General features: G+C 37.4%; 1 protein-coding gene across 3 annotated transcripts in view; it reads right to left on the bottom strand.

Moving 5' to 3' along the window:
* Window positions 1–19,941, bottom strand: part of RPAP1 (RNA polymerase II associated protein 1) — a 207,663-nt gene that overhangs the window by 13,134 nt on the left and 174,588 nt on the right. For all 3 annotated transcript variants that reach the window (XM_033952096.1, XM_033952094.1, XM_033952095.1), the window contains exons 18-22: window positions 19,598–19,707; window positions 18,354–18,549; window positions 16,418–16,567; window positions 8,335–8,477; window positions 416–1,220 (exon numbers count right to left, since the gene is read on the bottom strand). In XM_033952096.1, coding sequence (XP_033807987.1) covers window positions 416–1,220; window positions 8,335–8,477; window positions 16,418–16,567; window positions 18,354–18,549; window positions 19,598–19,707 — 1,404 coding nt within the window. The remainder of the gene's footprint in view (window positions 1–415; window positions 1,221–8,334; window positions 8,478–16,417; window positions 16,568–18,353; window positions 18,550–19,597; window positions 19,708–19,941) is intronic.

Here is a 19,941-nt window from a genome sequence, read left to right as displayed (position 1 = left end):
ACAAACCCAAAGATAAAGTGGGAACTCTTTCTGTACTAGAAAACCTGACAATTTTAATCATGCTCTTTTAGTAAAAGAAGATAGTAGTGCTGAGTACTGTCACCTTCATCTCATTTCAAATGCCTCTCCAAAGACATGTTCTGTGAATTCTGTATTAAAGAAATTTCTAAGCAACAGTGAATACATAGGACTGAGAGTCTAGTGATTGTACCACCCTTAATAAAGAAGTTACCAAGGTAGTCAAGAAGGTACGTATCTATCTGCAGCATTGTTATAGCATTATCCTTGACAAGGCATGTGTTTTTGTATCATGATACATTTTTCTCACATCTCAGGTCATGAAAGTCTCATCTAGAAATGTAAACTATGTCCACGTACTGAGAACAGCCAGGTAATCTCTTTACACAAACATTACCTCTTTGAAAGGCACTCCCAGCACTCTTAGGGCACTTATGTGCTCCCCAAACATCGCCAGCCGTAGCTGGACACTGAATTTCCTCTGGAGGGGCAGCAGCACAAAGATTCCAAAGAGGTGATCTCCAAAAGAGACACCTTCAAATTGCTCCAGAAGATCAATGTACAGATCATAGAATGAGGCTAGACCAGGCAAAGGAACATCCAGTTGCAGAGAATCCAGACTCTTGGCCTGGCAGTATAAAGAGAGGAGTGCAGCTGCATAACAGTGGACAGGCCCTTCCAGAAAGAGGTCACCACCTGTGAGAAAGATACAGAAGAGCCGAGAAAGCTTGGCAGCAGTGGGAATGTGCTCCAGGTCTTTGGCACGCCATGTTTCTAGAAGAAGGATCCACTGCAGGTTCTGAGTCACAGTAGCCACCAGATCTGGTGGAAGTGTATTCAGCACAGTGCCACGTGTCTCTGCATTGGCTACTTTGTTATAGAGGACAATAAGAGGGAGAAATGGCCAGTCAGAAGGCAAGATGGGTCCTTTAGTTTCTGGAAGAATCATGGACTGAACAAGGTAAGTCCGCCCTTCGTAGACAGCCTTAGAGCGTGCAAGAGCCATCTCCAAATGTGCCAAGTGTAAGAGGTAGCAGGCGCGGATAGAGGGGAGCTGCTGGTATGCCTCTTCTAGCAGTGTACCACGGCTGGGATTTGAAGAACTCGGCACCACTGAACCTGGCTGCATGGGTTTTCCATCTGCTCTGATATGCAGGATATCAGAGAAGTCAGCAGCTTCTGGACCTCCAGACTTCCCTTCTCTACAAACAAAGACAAAAGGAAAATGAAAAATAAAAATTATTTACAATGAAAATATCATAGTATCCATAAAAGCAGGAGTTTCAGCTCCATAGATTGGCAATAATTGAATAAGTGAATTCAAATGATTTCAGCACACCCAGGGGTTTATTTGTCACACTATGACAGGTGTTATCATATATTACTGATGAATAATCTCTATCACAAATAATGGGAGCTGTCAAACACCATGCTGTAATACATATCACAAGTTGATAAATAAAACCCCAAGTGTTAGTATGTATATTATTCATCCAATACTTTGAGGAGGTTTAATCCACAGATGCCACATGAGAAAAACCCTTTAGCACATCAGGCCTCATTATTAAAAGGATAGGGATTCAAAGACAGAAAAATCTCGGAGTAGGAACCAGAAAAAGCCCACAACCTGATCACCCACCACTGAATTCAAGAGTAAGACATTTCAGTTCAATGGAAATAAGCCCCAGCAGAGTCTCCATGGAAAAGGAAGGAGTATATGTTGATCAGTACATTAGCGATATGCAAATCCTGCTCCACATGGGGAAGTTGAGTTCTTAGATAATCAGCTTCATCTAGATAAGTCAACATAGCAGGGGATCTCCGGCCTCAAAATTAGAAGGCAACTGGGCTGATCTAGCCTGATGGCTCAGCAATATTGCTGAGCATTGTCATATAGAGAACCTGGTAGAATTCCAGGTTCAGATCTTTTGTTTCTTTAGTCAGGGGCTGATGAAGTAAGCTTGCATTAGAGCTGTGCATTGATACTTAGCACACAGCTTCCTAATGAAAGCCTAACAAATTTTTAGCTCCCCAATGCAATAAGCAAATAGCATTCAAATTACAACTCTGTTAAAATGTGTGTATGGTCAGAACACCCCCCCCCCTCCCCAGTATATACCACCACAGTGATATGCAGCCACTTGATGCACTGAAGAATAAAATGACAGACAGGAGACATTAGGAAAAAAAAAAACACAACATTTTACATCTCTTCACCCCCAGTACCCCAAATTATTCCCAATAGTCTAATGGACCTGCACCTCTCCCAGCACTTAAACTACAATCCCTGGTGGTCTAGTGCAGTGTTTTTCAACCATTTTACACCTATGGACCGGCGGAAATAAAAGAATTATTGATGCAGAGAAGGCCTTCGATCGTGTGGAATGGACTTTTATGTACCAAGCAATGGATTGGTTTGGTATTGGTTCGGGATTTATACGGATGATTCAAACTTTGTATAACTCCCCTACTGCTAGACTATATATTAACAATAATTTTTCAGAACATTTTGGCCTGCAGAGAGGTGTTAGACAAGGTTGTCCTTTATCTCCTTTGCTTTTTGGTATTGTATTAGAACCCTTGTTATTAGCTATTCAACAGGCGAAGGATATACAGGGTATTCTTTACACAGGTCAGGAATACAAGGTCTCTGCATATGCAGATGACATATTGCTGCATTTGAGAAATCCTGAAACAACCATTCCACACTTGCTGGAATTAATTGAGAAATTTTGGAAATTTTCAGGATACAAAACAAATTGGAGTAAATCAGAAATTATTCCATTAAGAGCTCCTTTTATCAAGGCGCGCTACGGGGGGTTAGCGCGTTGGACATTTCATCATGCGCTAACCCCCATGGCAAGCCTAAAAACTAATGCCTCGTCAATGGAGGCGTGGTATTCCGTGCATTAACCGCCTACCGCACCTTGATAAAAGGAGCCCTAAATGTTCATTGTACAAAAGGATTATTTGATTCTTTTCCTTTTCTTTGGAAAGAAGAAGAAATAAAATATTTAGGCATTTGGATAAAGAATACGTTGGAAGAGACAATGAAAGTGAATTAAACATTTTTGTTGCAAAAGGTTGCTGAAATGTGTGAGCAATGGAACCCATTACATCTTTCTTGGTGGGGGAGAGTTCAAACTATAAAAATGATGATTTTGCCTGTGGTTTGTTAGCAGTTGGGTATGTTACCAGTGTTTTTTCCGGGGTCATTTTATAAAAAATTGAATAGTATTCTTACAAAATTTATTTGGCTGGGTAAAATCGCAAGAAGGGGGGGGGAGACAAATTTTCCTAATTTTTATAGGTATCATCAATCCTATATTTTGCATCAAGATATGTATTGGATCCTCCCAGAGCTCATGGAAAAGTTCCCAGATTGGTTGACGTTGGAATGGCAACTCATGTTCCCTCTGAGATTAAGCCATGTTCTCAGTATCAAAATGCCTAGATTATATAAAGAAAACAGATTATTATTGTTTCTGGTGGAATTCAGTATGTCATGTGTTTAAAATGGAAAGAGCGTTGGCATTTCAAAAAAGTTACTATAATAAATTTAAGACTGTGTGGGGGCCATTTTTAAATTATTATAATGAATAATTTACACTTTTCCCAATTTTAATTCTTACATGTGGTTTGGGGGAGGGGTTGGATTTCTATTAATAATATATATGAATGATAAGATATTATATTCATGTGATATATTTTTTGTTGTATATGGAAGTGGGAGGGGGTGGGGGTTATATCTTTTTGTTGCATGATATGGTACATTTTCAAGTGATATTGTATTCTAATTGTTTGATATTTACTGTACACTTGTGAATTATAAAATGAATAAAGAATTTAAAAAAAAAAGAAAACAGATTATTAGTAGATACATGGAAAACATTACGTTATGTTAATAACTTAACACCAATTTCGATACTTAAATCAACATATCAGACCCTATGGCTGAACTCCAACATTCGAATTGGCGGATTTAAGGTCATCTGGAAATATTGGATGAAGACAGGTATACACACTTTAAATGATGTTATTTCTAATGGTAAGCTGCTTGAATTTTTACAATTGCAACACAAATATGGGCTTAATAAATCACAAAATTATAAATGGTTCCCTGAATGGAAAAGTCTTAGTGATCAGTATAGGCTGACATTCTTGTGTTTTCAGGTGGACTTTCTGGGACATCAGGCCACTCAGTGGTATAAATTAATATCTGGATTTTTAAATAAAAAACCAAAAACTGGTCTTCAGGATGTTTGGAGCATTGAGATTAAGCATCAAATTAATGCATCTCAATGGCCACAAATTTGGTCTTGGAGAATGAGATGTACAGTGTCTGCATCTATGAGACAAACTTGGTTTTTTCTTTTACATAGAGCATTTTGGATCCCAGTTTGTTTACAGAAATTAGATAGCTCTAAATCTAATAGATGTTGGCATTGTCATCTTGAAGCTAGAACATTAGGTCATTTGATATTCTATTGTCCAATGATTCTTGCTTTTTGTAAATCAATATGGGGGTCAAATAAATTGTATGTTGGAAAATCCAGTGGCAATATCGTATGATACTGTCCTGTTCGGCATGTCAATGAGGGCTAAGAGTCAAATATCATCTAAAAGTAGACTTTTACTTATTGTGCCATACAACAGATTATGAGTAACTGGAAAAATTGGGAAAGACTGAATTACAGTTTCTGGTGGAACTCTTTATGCAACATTTATAAAATGGAAAGGATAATAGCCACACAGCAAGGGAATTTAAAAAAATTTCAGGAAATTTGGGAGCCATTAACAAAATATTGTAATGATTGAATATTATATTTCCCCTTAAAAATGCACATCCAAGATGGGGGGAGTGGGGAGGGTGTTCTATGGTTTGAATATTAAATAAGGTATATTAGAATGAGGTTTATGATAGGTTGTATTGAATTTAAAGAATGTAATTAATTAGGGGGGAAGGGGGGATAAATTCTGATATGAAATTTAATAGAATATTAAGTGTTGTATTGGAGTTTGAATTGATGTAAATGATGTTACACTTATTGTAAGTTTTTTAAAATGAATAAAGAATTGGAAAAAAAAAAAAAGAATTATTTTGTGGACCGGCAGTTGAAGAGCACTGGGCTAAGTCATGGGCCAGACTCCGCCCCCATAATAGTACTAATGGTAACACTATTTTTTCCATTCATTTTTCATATATACACACAATATAATCTTATTAACAACACATAATGCTTAACCACAAAATTAAACTACACAAAGCAGACTATATGCTTCTCAACATTCATTCCTACCAGAACACAGATAACCCCTATGCAAGCACGGGACCAAAAACGAAGAGTACTAATATATACAAACGAAACCCTAAGATTCAAGACTCTGCATGAAATGCAACCCAGAAAAAAAAGAAACAAATGTATTTCTTCCTGAACAGTGCAAAATATAGACAGCAGGTGAAAATTCTCAAAATTGACACAATTCAATCACAAAATTGAAAATAAAATTATTCCCCCTACCTTTGTTGTGTCCCTCCCTCCATGTGCCATCCCTTCATCATAGGCAGTTGGGTGAGGCTGGGTGTCCTGCCCTCTCTTGTTTACAAACAACGCCTTGATTAAGCCAGCTGTCTCTCTTCTCTTCCACCCCCTCTGCAATTCTGCTATATCTTTTTTTGAGATGTAGCGATCAGAATTGCACATGGTATTTGTTTCTTTTTCTCTGGGGTTGTATTGCATGCAGAGTCTTGAATCTTAGGGTTTCGTTTGTATATATTAGTACTTTTCGTTTTTGGTCCTGTGCTTGCATAGGTATTCGAAGCGTAGCTGCCCCATGAAGCGATACAAGGACATTAAAACATGCTCAACTTTGTTTCTGTAACGGGCTCTTGTGGCCTGAACAAGAATCTTACAGTAATCCCTCTTTGTCTATGTCACATCTAGAAAAATACCTCAGATTGCAGTTCAGAACAACCAGTGGGTTTACATTTAAAAAACAGAGCCTGAGCTTCTTTTGATAAGTATAAATTTAATGCTTTGTAAAACCAAGAACAACTTCTAACTAGTGCTAGATTTTTGAAACACAAGAAACATACCAGCGCTCCCACCTGGCTGTTTTATGCTGCCCATGGCCGGCTCCCTCTTCCTCACTGCCTGTTGCTGGCTCCCTCTTCCTCACTTCCCCTCTTCTTCACTCCTGGTCCATGGCTGGAACGTGCCTCGGGCCCGAGGAGATTGGTTCACATTTGTTGCACTTCCTTCTGACTGTGCATCCTTTCTTTCTGCACTCAGGCCCAACTATTGTCCCTTTCTAATCCCTCCCTCCCTCCTTCCTATGTCATTAGTGGCCCAAGTGCCCCCTTCTTATGTCCTTAGTGCCCACAATGCCTCCTTCCTATGTCCTTAGTGCCCACAATGCCTCCTTCCTATGTCCTTAGTGCCCACAGTGCCTCCTTCCTATGTCCTTAGTGCCCACAGTGCCTCCTTCTTACGTCCTTAGTGCCCCTTCCTACGTCCTTAGTGTCCCTTCCTATGTCCTTAGTGCCCCTTCCTATGTCCTTAGTGCCCCTTCCTATGTCCTTAGTGCCCCTTCCTATGTCCTTAGTGCCCCCAGTGCCTCCTTCCTATGTCCTTAGTGCCCCCAGTGCCTCTTTCCTACGTCCTTAGTACCCCCTTCCACCCTCCCCCGAAGCCGCGCCGAAGCCTGCCTGCCCCAAAAGCTGACCTGCCGCCGATTCCTCTCCCCCCCCCCTCCTGGTCCACCGCCCGTCCGCCCATCTCTCGTTCACTCGCCCGCTACATTTACTTACAGCCCCACTGGTGCTGCAACGAAGGGAAGGGCCAGGGGCATGCCCACAAGCCTTTCCCCCCCTCAATCTGACGTCAGAGAGAAGGTTCGGGATTGGCTGGCCCGCACCTTCTCTCTGACGTTAGAACTGTCATCTTGTATCCGCACCACCAGCATCGAAGCTGTGTGCCAATCCTCCTCTGTGCCCACTACTCCTTCACCGTGAGCAGGGAGGGGTCATTTTCATTGCGTTTCATGCCGCATGCCGACCCTCTTCCCCGATCCTACTCCTTCACCGTAAGCAGGGAGGGGTAATTTGCATAGCACCAAATTTGCACCACCAAATTTCCCCGTCCTGCCCCACCTGGCTATTTTTTCATGCTACCCAGCTGGAAAATATTTCTGGGGAGAACACTGAGACTCTATGACAGCTACAGATATTATGGGTATTCTTAACAGAGCAGGAAGCATGTCTGAGGAGTAGCCTAGTGGTTAATGCAGTAGATATTAACCAAGGAACACAAATTCAATTCCCACTTCAAGTTTTGTTTTGTGAGCCCTTCAGAAACAGAAAAATACCTACTGTACTTAAATATACTGTACCTAAATATACTGCAGTTGGAAAGACATCCAACTGGTATACATTCAGATACAGAAGGTATTTTTCTGTTCCTGGAGGGCTCACAATTACAAAAACAAAGAGTTAAGTGGGATTTAGACCTGGGTCCCTTGGTTTACAGTCTATTGCACTAACCATTAGGCTAACCCTCTGCTCTGTGTCTGGGAATGAACTTTACAGATGCCCACCTTCCTTATTTTCCCAAATAACCAAATAGAAACTGACCACAAGGAAGGTTCCTAGTATCAGCTCTCTGAAACAAGGCACCTGAGAGGAAATACACAACTATAAATAACCCACAGAAAGAAGGAATAAAATGGCTGACTGACATTTAGAAATTGGCGGGAAAAGCACTGAGAGAAGAACAATGTTGTTTGTAGTGAAAAGGTCTCCAACTGAAGTACCTCATGTAGCAATGGGAGAGGAGATAAGGGACTCAGCATTACTGGGTATTGCTCTCCAGATAAAGGAAACTCCACAGCCTCAACTAGTTTCAGTGAAAACTGTACCAAGAGGCAGCTCCACTTAGTAGACTGAGGCATATTAACCCTGAGAACCTTCCAGGGGTAAGTGCAACCCCAAGTATTTCCAGGGAAACTTACTGTTCTTCCTGTCTAATTAAAAAAAAAAAACATAGCCTAAGAAAAAACAGAAAAAAGGCTAGGTGACAGGCTGACTAAAGTAATTTGTTAAGGAGCTGCAGTGTGCACAATCACCACTCACTGAGACAGAGAATATATTGAGGATTCTAGGGCTGCTTGATACACTTGAGGCAAATCTCCAACTGCCTTCTTTTTCTGTCTCCATCTACTGGTTAATGGGCATAACCTATACGTTCTGAACTGATTTATAGAAGAAACTAAATAAGTAAATAATAAAATATGCAAGTAGACACTGTTAAGACTTACGGGATAAGCTCATGATTAAAGATGAAACCCTTCAGGAGCTCGTGTGCAAGGTGTTCACTGCCTGGAAGAAGACGGCCTAATAATGCCATGGCTGCACAGTGATAGACTGAGGTATGCTGAGAGTGCTCAGGACATGTAACTACCTGAGTAAATATAAAAGCAGTAAGTGAGAAACAATGCAATTCTCTCCCAAGTGACATCACCTTTGTTACTATCAAGTTACTTCTCTTATCTAATACCACAAGAAAAAAAGTGCCTAAGTTTCCAGACAATAGTGCAGGTTTTAGGTACATCATTAAGGTAATGCAGGTGAATATTGAACTTGAAAGGAAGATTGTGTACTGCAGAACTAAGTCCTTTTCCATAATAGCAACCCAGAGTTTAGCCGAAAGTAAATCCACTATTCAGTGAAATTGTCTAGGAAAGGAAAATCTTCAGACTTATTCAAAGCTTGTGAAAAGAACCAGAGGGAGAGTTTAATACATAAATCACAGCATCATGCACTTTTCAATGAAATGGAAAAATTTAATTTGACTTTTGTTGTTACTCATCAAACACAAATGCCAAGGATTTTCAGCCAGATGACTGGAAAGTTGAAAACAATTAGACAACATAATATGGATGCTGCATACGGTACTCTTTAAAAGGAGTGCAAAAGGTTTATATATTTTTTTTTCCAAATCTTTATTCATTTTTACATATACATCAAGTGTACAATAAATATAGCTCATCATATTACATTATCACTTGAAATTCCATAACAATATATTTCCAAAAAATTTTAATCCCACCCCCTTCCATATCTATACATACATATTATATTATAATTCCTATGTGTATTAATCAGTTAAAATATGCAAATATTTATTTGAATTATCATAACCCCCCACCCCCCACTCCTTCAAATTATCACATAAGGAAAAAGAATAGTAAATTAACCTTAATCATTATAATAATTTATCATTGGCCTCCACACATCCTGAAACCTTTTAAAATGTCCATTTTGTACTGCAAGTAGTCGTTCCATTTTGTACAGATGACATACTGAGTTCCACCAGAAGCTGTAATTTAGTCTAGAACAATTCTTCCAATTAAACGTTATTTGCTGGATCCCCACACCGGTAAGAATCATCAGAAGCTTATTATTTGCTGCAGATATTTGGCATTTAGCTCTCATACACATTCCAAAAATAACCGTATCATAGGACAATGCCACATGATTTTCCATCATTAGGTTAACTTGATCCCAGATTGATAACCAAAATGCCTGAATATATGAACAATAAAATAAAAGATGATCCAGAGTTCCAACTTCAATTTTACAATGCCAGCACCTATTAGACTTAGAGCAATCTAATTTTTGTAATCTAGTAGGGGTCCAGAATGCTCTATGCAACAAGAAGAACCATGTTTGCCTAATAGATGCCGACATCGTACCTTTAATTCTCCAAGACCAAATACGTGGCCATTGAGATGCATTAATCTGATGCTTAATCTCAATGCTCCAAATATCCCTTAATCCATTTTTAGGTTTCTTATTTAAATAATTAGATAAAATTTTATACCACTTTGCGGCCTGGTGTCCCAGAAAATCTGCCTGGAAACATAGGAATTCTAAACTATAATGATTATTTAAAGATTTCCATTCAGGGAACCCTACCTGAATAGCCTGCTTCAACTGCAACCACTTATAACTTTGTTTTTTATTTAAACCATATTTATGTTGCAATTGTGAAAACTCAAGCAGTTTTACCATTATGAATAACTTCATTTAAGGATCTTATATCTGCTTTAATCCAATCTTTCCAGACAACCTTAAACCCGCCTATTTGTATCTTGGAGTTTACCCAAATAGATTGATGTATAGATCTTCCAATAGACTCAGGAGTTAATTTATCTACAAATCTTAATGTTTTCCAGGTATCCACTAATACTCTATTGTCCATACGTATTCTAGGCATCTTTATACTGAGCAGAAGATCAAGTCTAAGTGGGAATATAAGTGACCTCTCAACCCATAACCAATCTGGCAACTGTTCCAAAAGCTCTGGGAGGACCCAATACATACCTTGGCGCATGATATAGGATTGGTGATACCTATAAAAATTGGGGAAATTTACCCCACCCTCCTTAATTGGCTTTTGTAGAGACACTAGAGCAACTCTTGCAATTTTACCCAGCCAAATAAATTTAACCAGAATACTATTTAACTTTTTATAGAAAGACCCCTGTGTAAACACTGGTATCATGCCCAATTGGTAACAGACCACAGGCAGAATCATCATTTTAACAGTTTGAACTCTTCCCCACCATGACAAATGCAAAGGATTCCATTGCTCACACAACTCTGTTACTTTTTGTAATAAAAATTTTTCATTTACTCTCATTGTCTCTTCGAGTGTATTTTTCAACCAAATACCCAAGTATTTTATTCCATCCTCTTTCCAAATAAAAGGAAAAGAATCAAATATACCTTTTGTACAATACACCTTTAAAGGTAAAATTTCTGATTTAGTCCAATTTATTTTGTATCCTGAGAATTTTCCAAATGTATCTATTACTTCAAGTAGACATGGAATTGTTGTTTCCGGATTTCTCAAATGAAGCAAAATATCATCTGCATAAGCGGATACTTTATAATCCACTCCAGCACATGGAATACCCTGTATGTCCTTTGCCTGTCGAATAGCTAATAACAAGGGTTCAAGAACTATATCAAAAAGCAAAGGCGATAATGGACAACCCTGCCTAACCTCCCTCTGCAATTTAAAAACATCCAAAAAATTATTATTTATATATAAACGAGCAGTTGGGGAGCTATACAGTGCTTGAATCATTTGTACAAATTCGGATCCAATACCAAACCACTCCATAGCTTGATACATGAAATTCCATTCCACACGATCAAAAGCTTTCTCAGCATCTAATGATACTGAAAAAGCCAGATCCTTAATTTGTTTTGTTAAATAATACATCTGAAATGCCAATCTAGTATTATTGGAAAAGTGTCTTTGAGCAACAAATCCAGTTTGATGCATACCTATTATATGCGGAAGAGCTTTAGCCAATCTTAATGCTAAAATCTTAGCTAGTAATTTACCATCTACATTTATTAAAGAAATAGGCCTGTAGTTTGAAACCAATGTTGGATCTTTATTTGGCTTTGGCAAAACAATAGTTAAAGATTCTGCCATAGTGCCTGATTCTGATATAATAAGGTAGAAGGGAAAACTGAAATTCTTTATAAAACTCTACCGTAAATCCATCACCACCTGGAGCGGTCCCAACTCTAAGGGCTTTCAATGCCGTTTGTAATTCTTTTAGTGATATAGGTTCATCTAAACTTCTTTTTATATGATCAGGAACCTTAGGACCTTCAACTGAACTCAAAAAATCCAACCCATCTTTCTCTTTATTTAAATAAGACTCAGAAGAATAAAGGGACTTATAATACTTTAAAAATTGTTTTAATATACTTCCAATTTGAGAATGAGAATTCCCTAACTCATCCTTAATTATGCCTATTTTCTCCTTCCTTTTCTTTGCTTTTAAATAATTTGCCAATAGTCTTCCAGCCTTATTTGCACTACCATAATACAGCGTTTGCTGAGCAAAAATATCTTTCCTTACTAATCCAGAGGAAATCTCATTATATTCACATTTTTTTAACAATATTTGAAATGTATCCTGTTCCCATTTGTTAATCAATTTTAATTCTAAATTTTTAATTTCTTTTTCCAAACTTACAAATTGCTTTCTTAGCTGTTTCTTTTTATATGCAGAATATGATATAATTTATCCTTTCATAGTTGCTTTGAAAGCATCCCATAAAATTTCAATCGACATTTCCTCTAAATCATTAAGTATAAAATATTCATTAATTTTGATCTGAAATTCTGTGCAAAATTTAGAATCAGCAAGCAATGTATTATCAAACCTCCATACAGGTTTGGAATTATCTTGATCTACTAAGTTAACTTCTATCCACACACCACCATGATCAGATATTACTATTGGTTCTATGTCAGCTTTTAAAACTTGCTGATCTGAAACAAAAATATAATCAATTCTTGAAAATGATTGATGAACATTTGAACAAAATGTAAATTCCCGATCATTAAAATGAAGAATACGCCATATATCTTTTAAATTACATGATTGTATTAAATTATTTAATCCCATTGATTTCATAATTCTACTAGGTTTTTTATCCATTATTGGATCTATAACAAGAAATTGAAATCCCCTGCCACCACTAAATTAGTAGTAGCCAGTGGTAAAACTAATTGTTGTAGAGATTTAAAGAATTCACTTTGATTCAAATTAGGGGCATATACATTTAATAACGCCATTGTATTATTGCCCATGCTCATGTCAACAAGTAACCACCTTCCTTGAGGATCTGCCTTAACCATATTAAATGTTGCTGGACATTTTTTATTAATCAATATTGCTACTCCTGCCTTCTTTTTTATCGCTGGTGTATATAAACATTGTTTTATCCAATTACCTGACAGCTTCATAGACTCTATCCCAGACAAATGTGTCTGCTGCAGAAAACAAATATCTATATTTTGTTGCTTAATATATGACAATACCTTTTTCCTTTTTATTGGATGATTGAGGCCGTTTACGTTCAAAGAAAAAATTTTAAAACCCATTATATAAATGAAATATAATATACAAATATATCCTTCTCAAACATAAAATATAAACTTTTTATTTTCCCTTAAATCAATATACGAATTTACCCTCCCTCCCAACCTTCCCCACCCCTCCCATATACCTATCTCCCTCCCTCCCCACCCCTATCATGAATGAAAACTTCGAAACGCACATACTGACTGAGTAAAAGAAAAACTCTCCACAGGCAACATCATACTCATTCTCCCCTCCCTCTAATTCTTACAAAATAATCAACTCCAAACACTCCTACAATCAATCCATTCTTCAATACCCTATATAACCATATTTAATACAATCCCTTTATATAAACTTTTCCATTCATTCAAACTACCAAACATCCTTCCACACTATAACCTTAATACATTACACACTATAACCTTAATACATATATAAAAAGGTTATATCCATTACCTCAGAATCCTTTTCTTATATTTATACCCACCCAAGATTAATACATTTTTTTTTTACCATTCGAATTAATCTATAAATCAAGTTAAAATCGATCATATCATATATGTAAATCTCACAGTCCAATCATTTCACATCATATTCCATTGCATTTTCTTATTTCAAATTCTTAATCTTCTTCCAATTTTATCCAAGCAAAGTCTAACAGAAGTTCTTCTTATCCTTTGAGATCCATTTTTGATTTCTTCTCAAAAAAAAACCCCCAAAAACTGTAGATTCCACACATCGTCAATGGAATATCTATATATCATCAATCTCATTTTATTCATTCTTAGATGTGAATTATAAATCAAAGTAAGGATCAAGCCATATCACACAAGTGATCCTCACAGTTTCAGCATCTCTCATTAAGTTTCATTACATTTTCCATCTTATTACAGTCTGAGTTCCCACACATCTCGACTGGAACACTTATGCATCATCATTCTGCTGTTTCTGTCAAACTCAGATGTGAATCATCAAAGTAAGGATCAAGCCGTATCACACAAGCGATCCTCACAATCCCAGCACTTCACATCAAGTTTCACTACAGCTTGTATCTTAGTCTGAGTTTCCACACATCTTTAATGGAGCACTTATGCATCATCAGCCTGTTATTTCAGTCAAACTCAGATGTGAATTATAAATTAAAGTAAGGATCAATCCATAGCCTATAAGCGATCCTCACATTCCCAGCACTTCACACCAAGTTTCATTACAGTTTCCATCTTATTACAGTCTGAGTTCCCACCTATCTCAAATGAAGCACTTATGCATCAGCAGCCTATTATATCAGTCAAACTCAGATGTGAATTATAAATCAAAGTAAAGATCAAGCCTTATCCTACAAGCTATCCTCACAGTCTCAACACTTCACATCAAGTTTCATTACAGTTTCTATCTTATTATATTCTGAGTTCCCACACATCTCAAATGTAACATTTATGCACCATCAGCCTGTTAATTATAAATCCAAGTAAGGATCAAGCCATATCTTACAAGCGATCCTCATAGTCTCTTCACTTCACATCAGGTTCCATCACACTTTCCAACTTGTCAAAATCTTCTTTTCTTCTATTTTTATTTATCTCATTAAAGTTCTTATTGCCTCTTTATAATATAGTTATCAACCAAATATCTGGTTTTCTTTCATACCACTGACAATCCAGCCTAACATTGCATTAAACCTCACACTTAACTACTCCTCTGATCCTATTTGAAATGTTGATCCTTTTCAAACCTAACTGCAACAATCTTTGTTAAAAAGTATTATTCTCATTTTCTAATTTTTTTTTTCTTTTATGAAATATCTTCAAATTTTCACCACAATAATACATAAACAAAAACCAAACTCAAAATGTATTAATTACAGTATCTATATACTTTCATGAATCCATAGGTAAATCATATTGATCTAAAAACTCCTTTAATTTAACTGCCTCCTCAAAATTATAAGTTTTATTCTCATAAGTCATCCTCATAATGGCAGGGTATATTAATCCATATCTTGCCCCCGATGCTCTCAATTTAGGTCTTAAATCCAAAAACTGTTTTCTTCTGTAGGCAGTAGCTTTTGCAAAATCAGGTACTATAAAGATCTTGGAATCCTGACATTTAAGATCCTTGTTAGTTTTAGCAAGCTTTATAATTTCTGCCACCTGCTGATATCTTAGCAGCTTGAAGATTAGTGGACGGGGACCCTTCTGGCTACTTGATCTTTTCATCGGTATCCGATGTGCTCTTTCTACTTCTAATGGAAAAGAACTTTTAAACGGCAAAATCTTTGGAATAAAGTTAGTCACAAATTTTATGGGATCATTCTGTTCAACCCCCTCAGGTATCCCAATCAGACGCAAATTATTTCTTCGTTCACGGTTTGACAAATCTTCAAGGTCCTTTTTTAATGCCTCTATTTCTCTGTGATCTTTTTTACAGACCAGCGCTTCTGGCTCAGATTTTTCAGCACGCTTTTCTAACTGCTCAATTTTGAAGTCAACTGCCTGCATTCTATTAGTCAAACTATTTCCTCCTTTACTTCTTTTATATTCTTAGCGTTATCGCTTACTATTTCTTTAATTTTCTGCAGCTCATTCATCAAGTCTCTGTTTTCAATTTCATCCAAAGGCAACGGGACCGCTGTCGGGGATACCGAATCCATTTTTGTTCTTTTTTTACTTCCCGCCCCTGAATTCACCGAATTGTTTTTACTTTGTTTACCTGAAGCCATTTCCTCACTGAAATCTTGCTTTTCACTCGATTTACTTGAATTTTAACTGTCAAATCTTAATAAAAGTTGCCTGTCACAATGGAGCTAATCATTTACCCGGCCATCTTCGTACGCCGCGAAGCCCTGCCCCCAGGTTTATATTTTTTAAGTTCACACTTGGGGAAGGAGCAGCAAATATGTTTCTCAAAATACCTCCATAAAGATGAACAGATTACAGTGTTCGCGGTCTGCTCCGACCGCCTCTTCCTGTAGTAAAGTCGGGCTACAGCAATCAGGAGCTGCTTTGACATGCTTTTGACAGACTTTGAAATTCGCGGGGGCTCCTGGAATGGAACCCCCCCTGAATTTCGGGGGAGTACTGTACTTATTCCACACCAGACCAATTAACATATCACTAGAATACATGTGGCTGGGTGTTTACACAAGGAGGCAGCTGGTTAGTGCATACACTAGATGACTGGACAAGCTAGAGACATTCACCTGGCCAATGGTGCTAAGAGCTGGTGGACAGGGCAGTAGAATAGCAGGTATCCCATATGGAATGTACATGGAGATGGTACACATCTTATGCACTTGTTGGTGTCTGAAGGTGGGTTACAGAGCAGCCAAAAACATTAGATGAGGCAGATTAGACAATCAAACTATTAAGAGAAAAAGTCAGCCAGGTTCTGGCTTGGGTTATCAGGATTGTCATGTAGGTGAAAGTGAATGTAGGAAAATTACCACTTTGCGTGCTAGCACAAGTGCAAAGTACTGCAGATGGTATTCATGTCGGAGGATCCAGGCAGAAGAGTGTGTCAAGCGTGGAGATTCAGCGGTCCAGCTCTTAAACAGGTAATCATTCAGCTCCCTGGATTCCAACACACAGGCGAACTATGAATAATAAGATACAGGAACAGAAACTGTTACAAGGAATTGGCTCCTTTATGGATACAGATTGTTGAATGTTTCCCCAGTCTCATTCTATTCTTTTCAAAATGAATTTATGATTCTTAAAACATGAGTTATTTCTACAGCTTGGCCAGTATAACATTTCCCCACCAAACTGTCTTCCTAAACTGCAGGGCACCATCAGACATGTGTATCCCTGCTGTTCTCCAACATCCAAGCTGCAGTGAGGCACAGCAAAGTGCAGTCAATCACTCACTGTCTCTCACTGTTACAGGCTTTGCTCAATAGAGCAAGACAAGTGCCATCAGACCTAAAGGATCTCTCAGAAACAGTTGAAGAATACTGACTGATGGCTCATGTCTTTTGGAATTTATAGTGGGACTACTCCTGATGAAGAGTTATTCGAAATGCAGCTTCTGTCAAGCAGTTACTTGATTTCTTCTTTTTCCAATAAGTGATTTATTCTTAACTCCCTCCGAATATAATTTTTAAAAATTTATGATTGAGACTTGGTATTTTTGACATTTTGACACTTCACAATTGATTGTTTTGAAGTTTGATTCTTACTTTATTAACTACTAAATATGGGACCATGCTATGTACATTATACTGATTGCTTTATTAATTTTTTTTACATTTGTTTTTTTTGGGTTTTTTTTATTCTTTATTGATTTTTAATCAAAAAGTGTCATACAAATGAAAGAACAAAAGATATTCCACATATTACACTTATTGTCTAAGTGAAGGATTTGTGGGGGATGACATGATGTAAAGAGAGCATTATATAGAACTTGTTATGCTATGACAGCATTCTATATATTCTGCTCACAGACTCAGATGGTCCTTTACTGAAATTCTTCTACTTTAATAATAGGGTGGATTGTTCCATATTTTGTGTATTCAGTTATTACGTTGTTGTTTTGTTTTTTTTAATATCTATATAGTATCTTACTTCGCTATTTTTATTATTGACAAACTGGTATTTTTACTTGTTCTTTGGATGTGCAATTAAAAGTGAATGATACAAAAATCTGCAAAAGAGTAGACACCCCTGTTGGTGCGAATAACAAGAGGAAGGACCTAGCGAAGCTTGAAGAATAGTTTGAAATTTGGCAGCTAAGATTTAATGCTAAGAAATTTAAGGCCATGCATTTTGGGCTGCAAAAACCTGAGGGAATGATACTGATTAGGGATGAAGAACTTTTGTGTATGAAAAAGGAATGGGACTTGGATGTGATAGTATGTGATTATCTTAAGGTGGCCTTAGGTTGAAAAGGAGATGGTGAAAGCTAGAAGGATACTAGGGTGCATATGGAGAGGTATGGCTAGTAGGAAAAAGAAGGTATTGATAAGACTCAGGTGAGACCTCATTTAGAATACTGTGAACAATTCTGGAGACCACATCTTCAAAAAGATATAAATAAGATGGAAGTGGTCCAGAGGAAGGGTACTAAAATGATCGGTGGTATTCATCATAAAGCATATGGGGACAGACTTAAAGATCTCAATATGTATACTTTGGAGAGAAGGTGGGAGAGGGGAGATATGATAGAGACATTTAAATACCTACATGGCATAAATGCACATGAGGCTTTTTCATTTGAAAGGAAGCTACGGAATGAGAGGGCATAGGATGAAGTTAAGATGTGAAAGGCTCAGGAATAATCTAAGAAAATACTTTTTTACAAAAAGGGTGGTAGATGTGTGGAATAATCTCCCGGTAGAGGTGGTGGAAACAAAGTGTGCCTGAATTCAAGAAAGCACTTACCTTACTGACCAGTCCTTTGTGGATGTTTATGATATTATTGATGAGGAAGAGGAGGGCAGTGAGAAAAGGGAAGGGGGACTTTAAGCTCAGTAGGCTCAGAGGGTGTTTACTTCCTGAACAGCTCAAAGAAACAACACTTGCAATGGATTCAGATGACGGAGAACAAGAGCTTGGGTTGCAGATAGCAGAATATGGCCTGAGGAGAGAGAAACAGGGAGACATACATTAGGCAATAGATCAATTCAAGAAACTCAGAATTTCTTCTTGATGTGTTTAGGAACCAACAAGATGGGTTTCCTCTCAGCCATACTTATTTCATTCATTTATTTCGTAGGATGTCAGCCTTCAATCTTTACATTAAATAGATGTGCTCAGTTAAAGAAACCAACTGAAGGTTTTCAAAACTGCAAGACAAAATTAATGAACTAATTAATAGCAACATCTGTGCCCAATAAAAAACCCAAAAACTACTCTTCCTGCCCCAAACAGCTGAGCTGCAGGAGGCTGCTTCAGGGCTTCTTCTGCCAGCTCTGCCATGTGTCAGTTGCTTTCTTCAGTGACTGACTGAATAGGATTATGGCAGACTTCTGTGAAACTCATTTGCAAGTGAAATTGTTTTAACATAGATCGCTGTTTTCAAATTGGACCATTTACTGGCATCACAGCAATCCACTGGATTTTAACGGTGATTTTAAAGCATCCAGCACCTAGACTTTAAAAAATTACTCCCATATGTGTAGCATTTTTAAAAAGATACATGTACTGGGAGGAATAGAGACTTATGCTGTACCTGTAAGTTCACTAGCTACTAAATTAGGTCAGATAAGCAATTCAAGTTTTCCACTTACAAGAGCTCCTGCCGGTCTATTTTGCCTTCCTTTATGTTTAGATTTAACAATATAAGTTTTCTAAGAAACAAAATATATAGTCTCTCTTTATAGCAAACACTTTTGTTCCCACATAAAACAGAAGTCTGCACAAATTGATATTCTTAATACAGCAATGCACAAATGTTAAACTGCAATGTGGGACTACAACTGTGTTACTTCTAATAGCACTGGGAAATATTTTAAATGGGCGCACTAGCAGGTAAAAGTATCTGCTGACCTTTGAAAAATTTCCATTAATTTTGCTCCTGCTCTCTAAAGGGAAAATTCTTAAGTCTTTTATTGAGGAGCCTGGTCAGATTTCCATGACCTGTATATAACATTTGCAATGAACTATGCTAGAAAGAATGATCTTACCTTAGTAACTCCCACATACGCCCCATGGCTGGTTGCTGAAGGAGAGGCAGGAGCATTTCACAAGTCAGCTGTTCCACCTCTTCAATACTCTCCACTATATTTACAGATGGCTATGGAGGCAGTAAGAAATAGGAAACATTTATATTTCTAGTAGAGGTTCCTGCTGTCCCTGAAAAATTATTTTCTTTTATTCTCTTAATCAACAATGTGAAAGTGGAGAGGGAAAGTTTAATTTATTAGTATTTATATACCAATTATAGTCTAAGTGGTTCACATTTAGGTGTTCAAGCATTTTTCCCTGTATCCCTTACCAAATACCTCAGATAATAATAATAATAATAATA

The sequence above is a fragment of the Geotrypetes seraphini genome, chromosome 7 (genome assembly GCF_902459505.1).
Source record: "Geotrypetes seraphini chromosome 7, aGeoSer1.1, whole genome shotgun sequence".
Taxonomy (NCBI): Eukaryota; Metazoa; Chordata; class Amphibia; order Gymnophiona; family Dermophiidae; genus Geotrypetes; species Geotrypetes seraphini.
The sequence above is the reverse complement of the archived record's forward strand: the minus strand, read 5'-3'. Positions and strand labels throughout refer to the sequence as shown.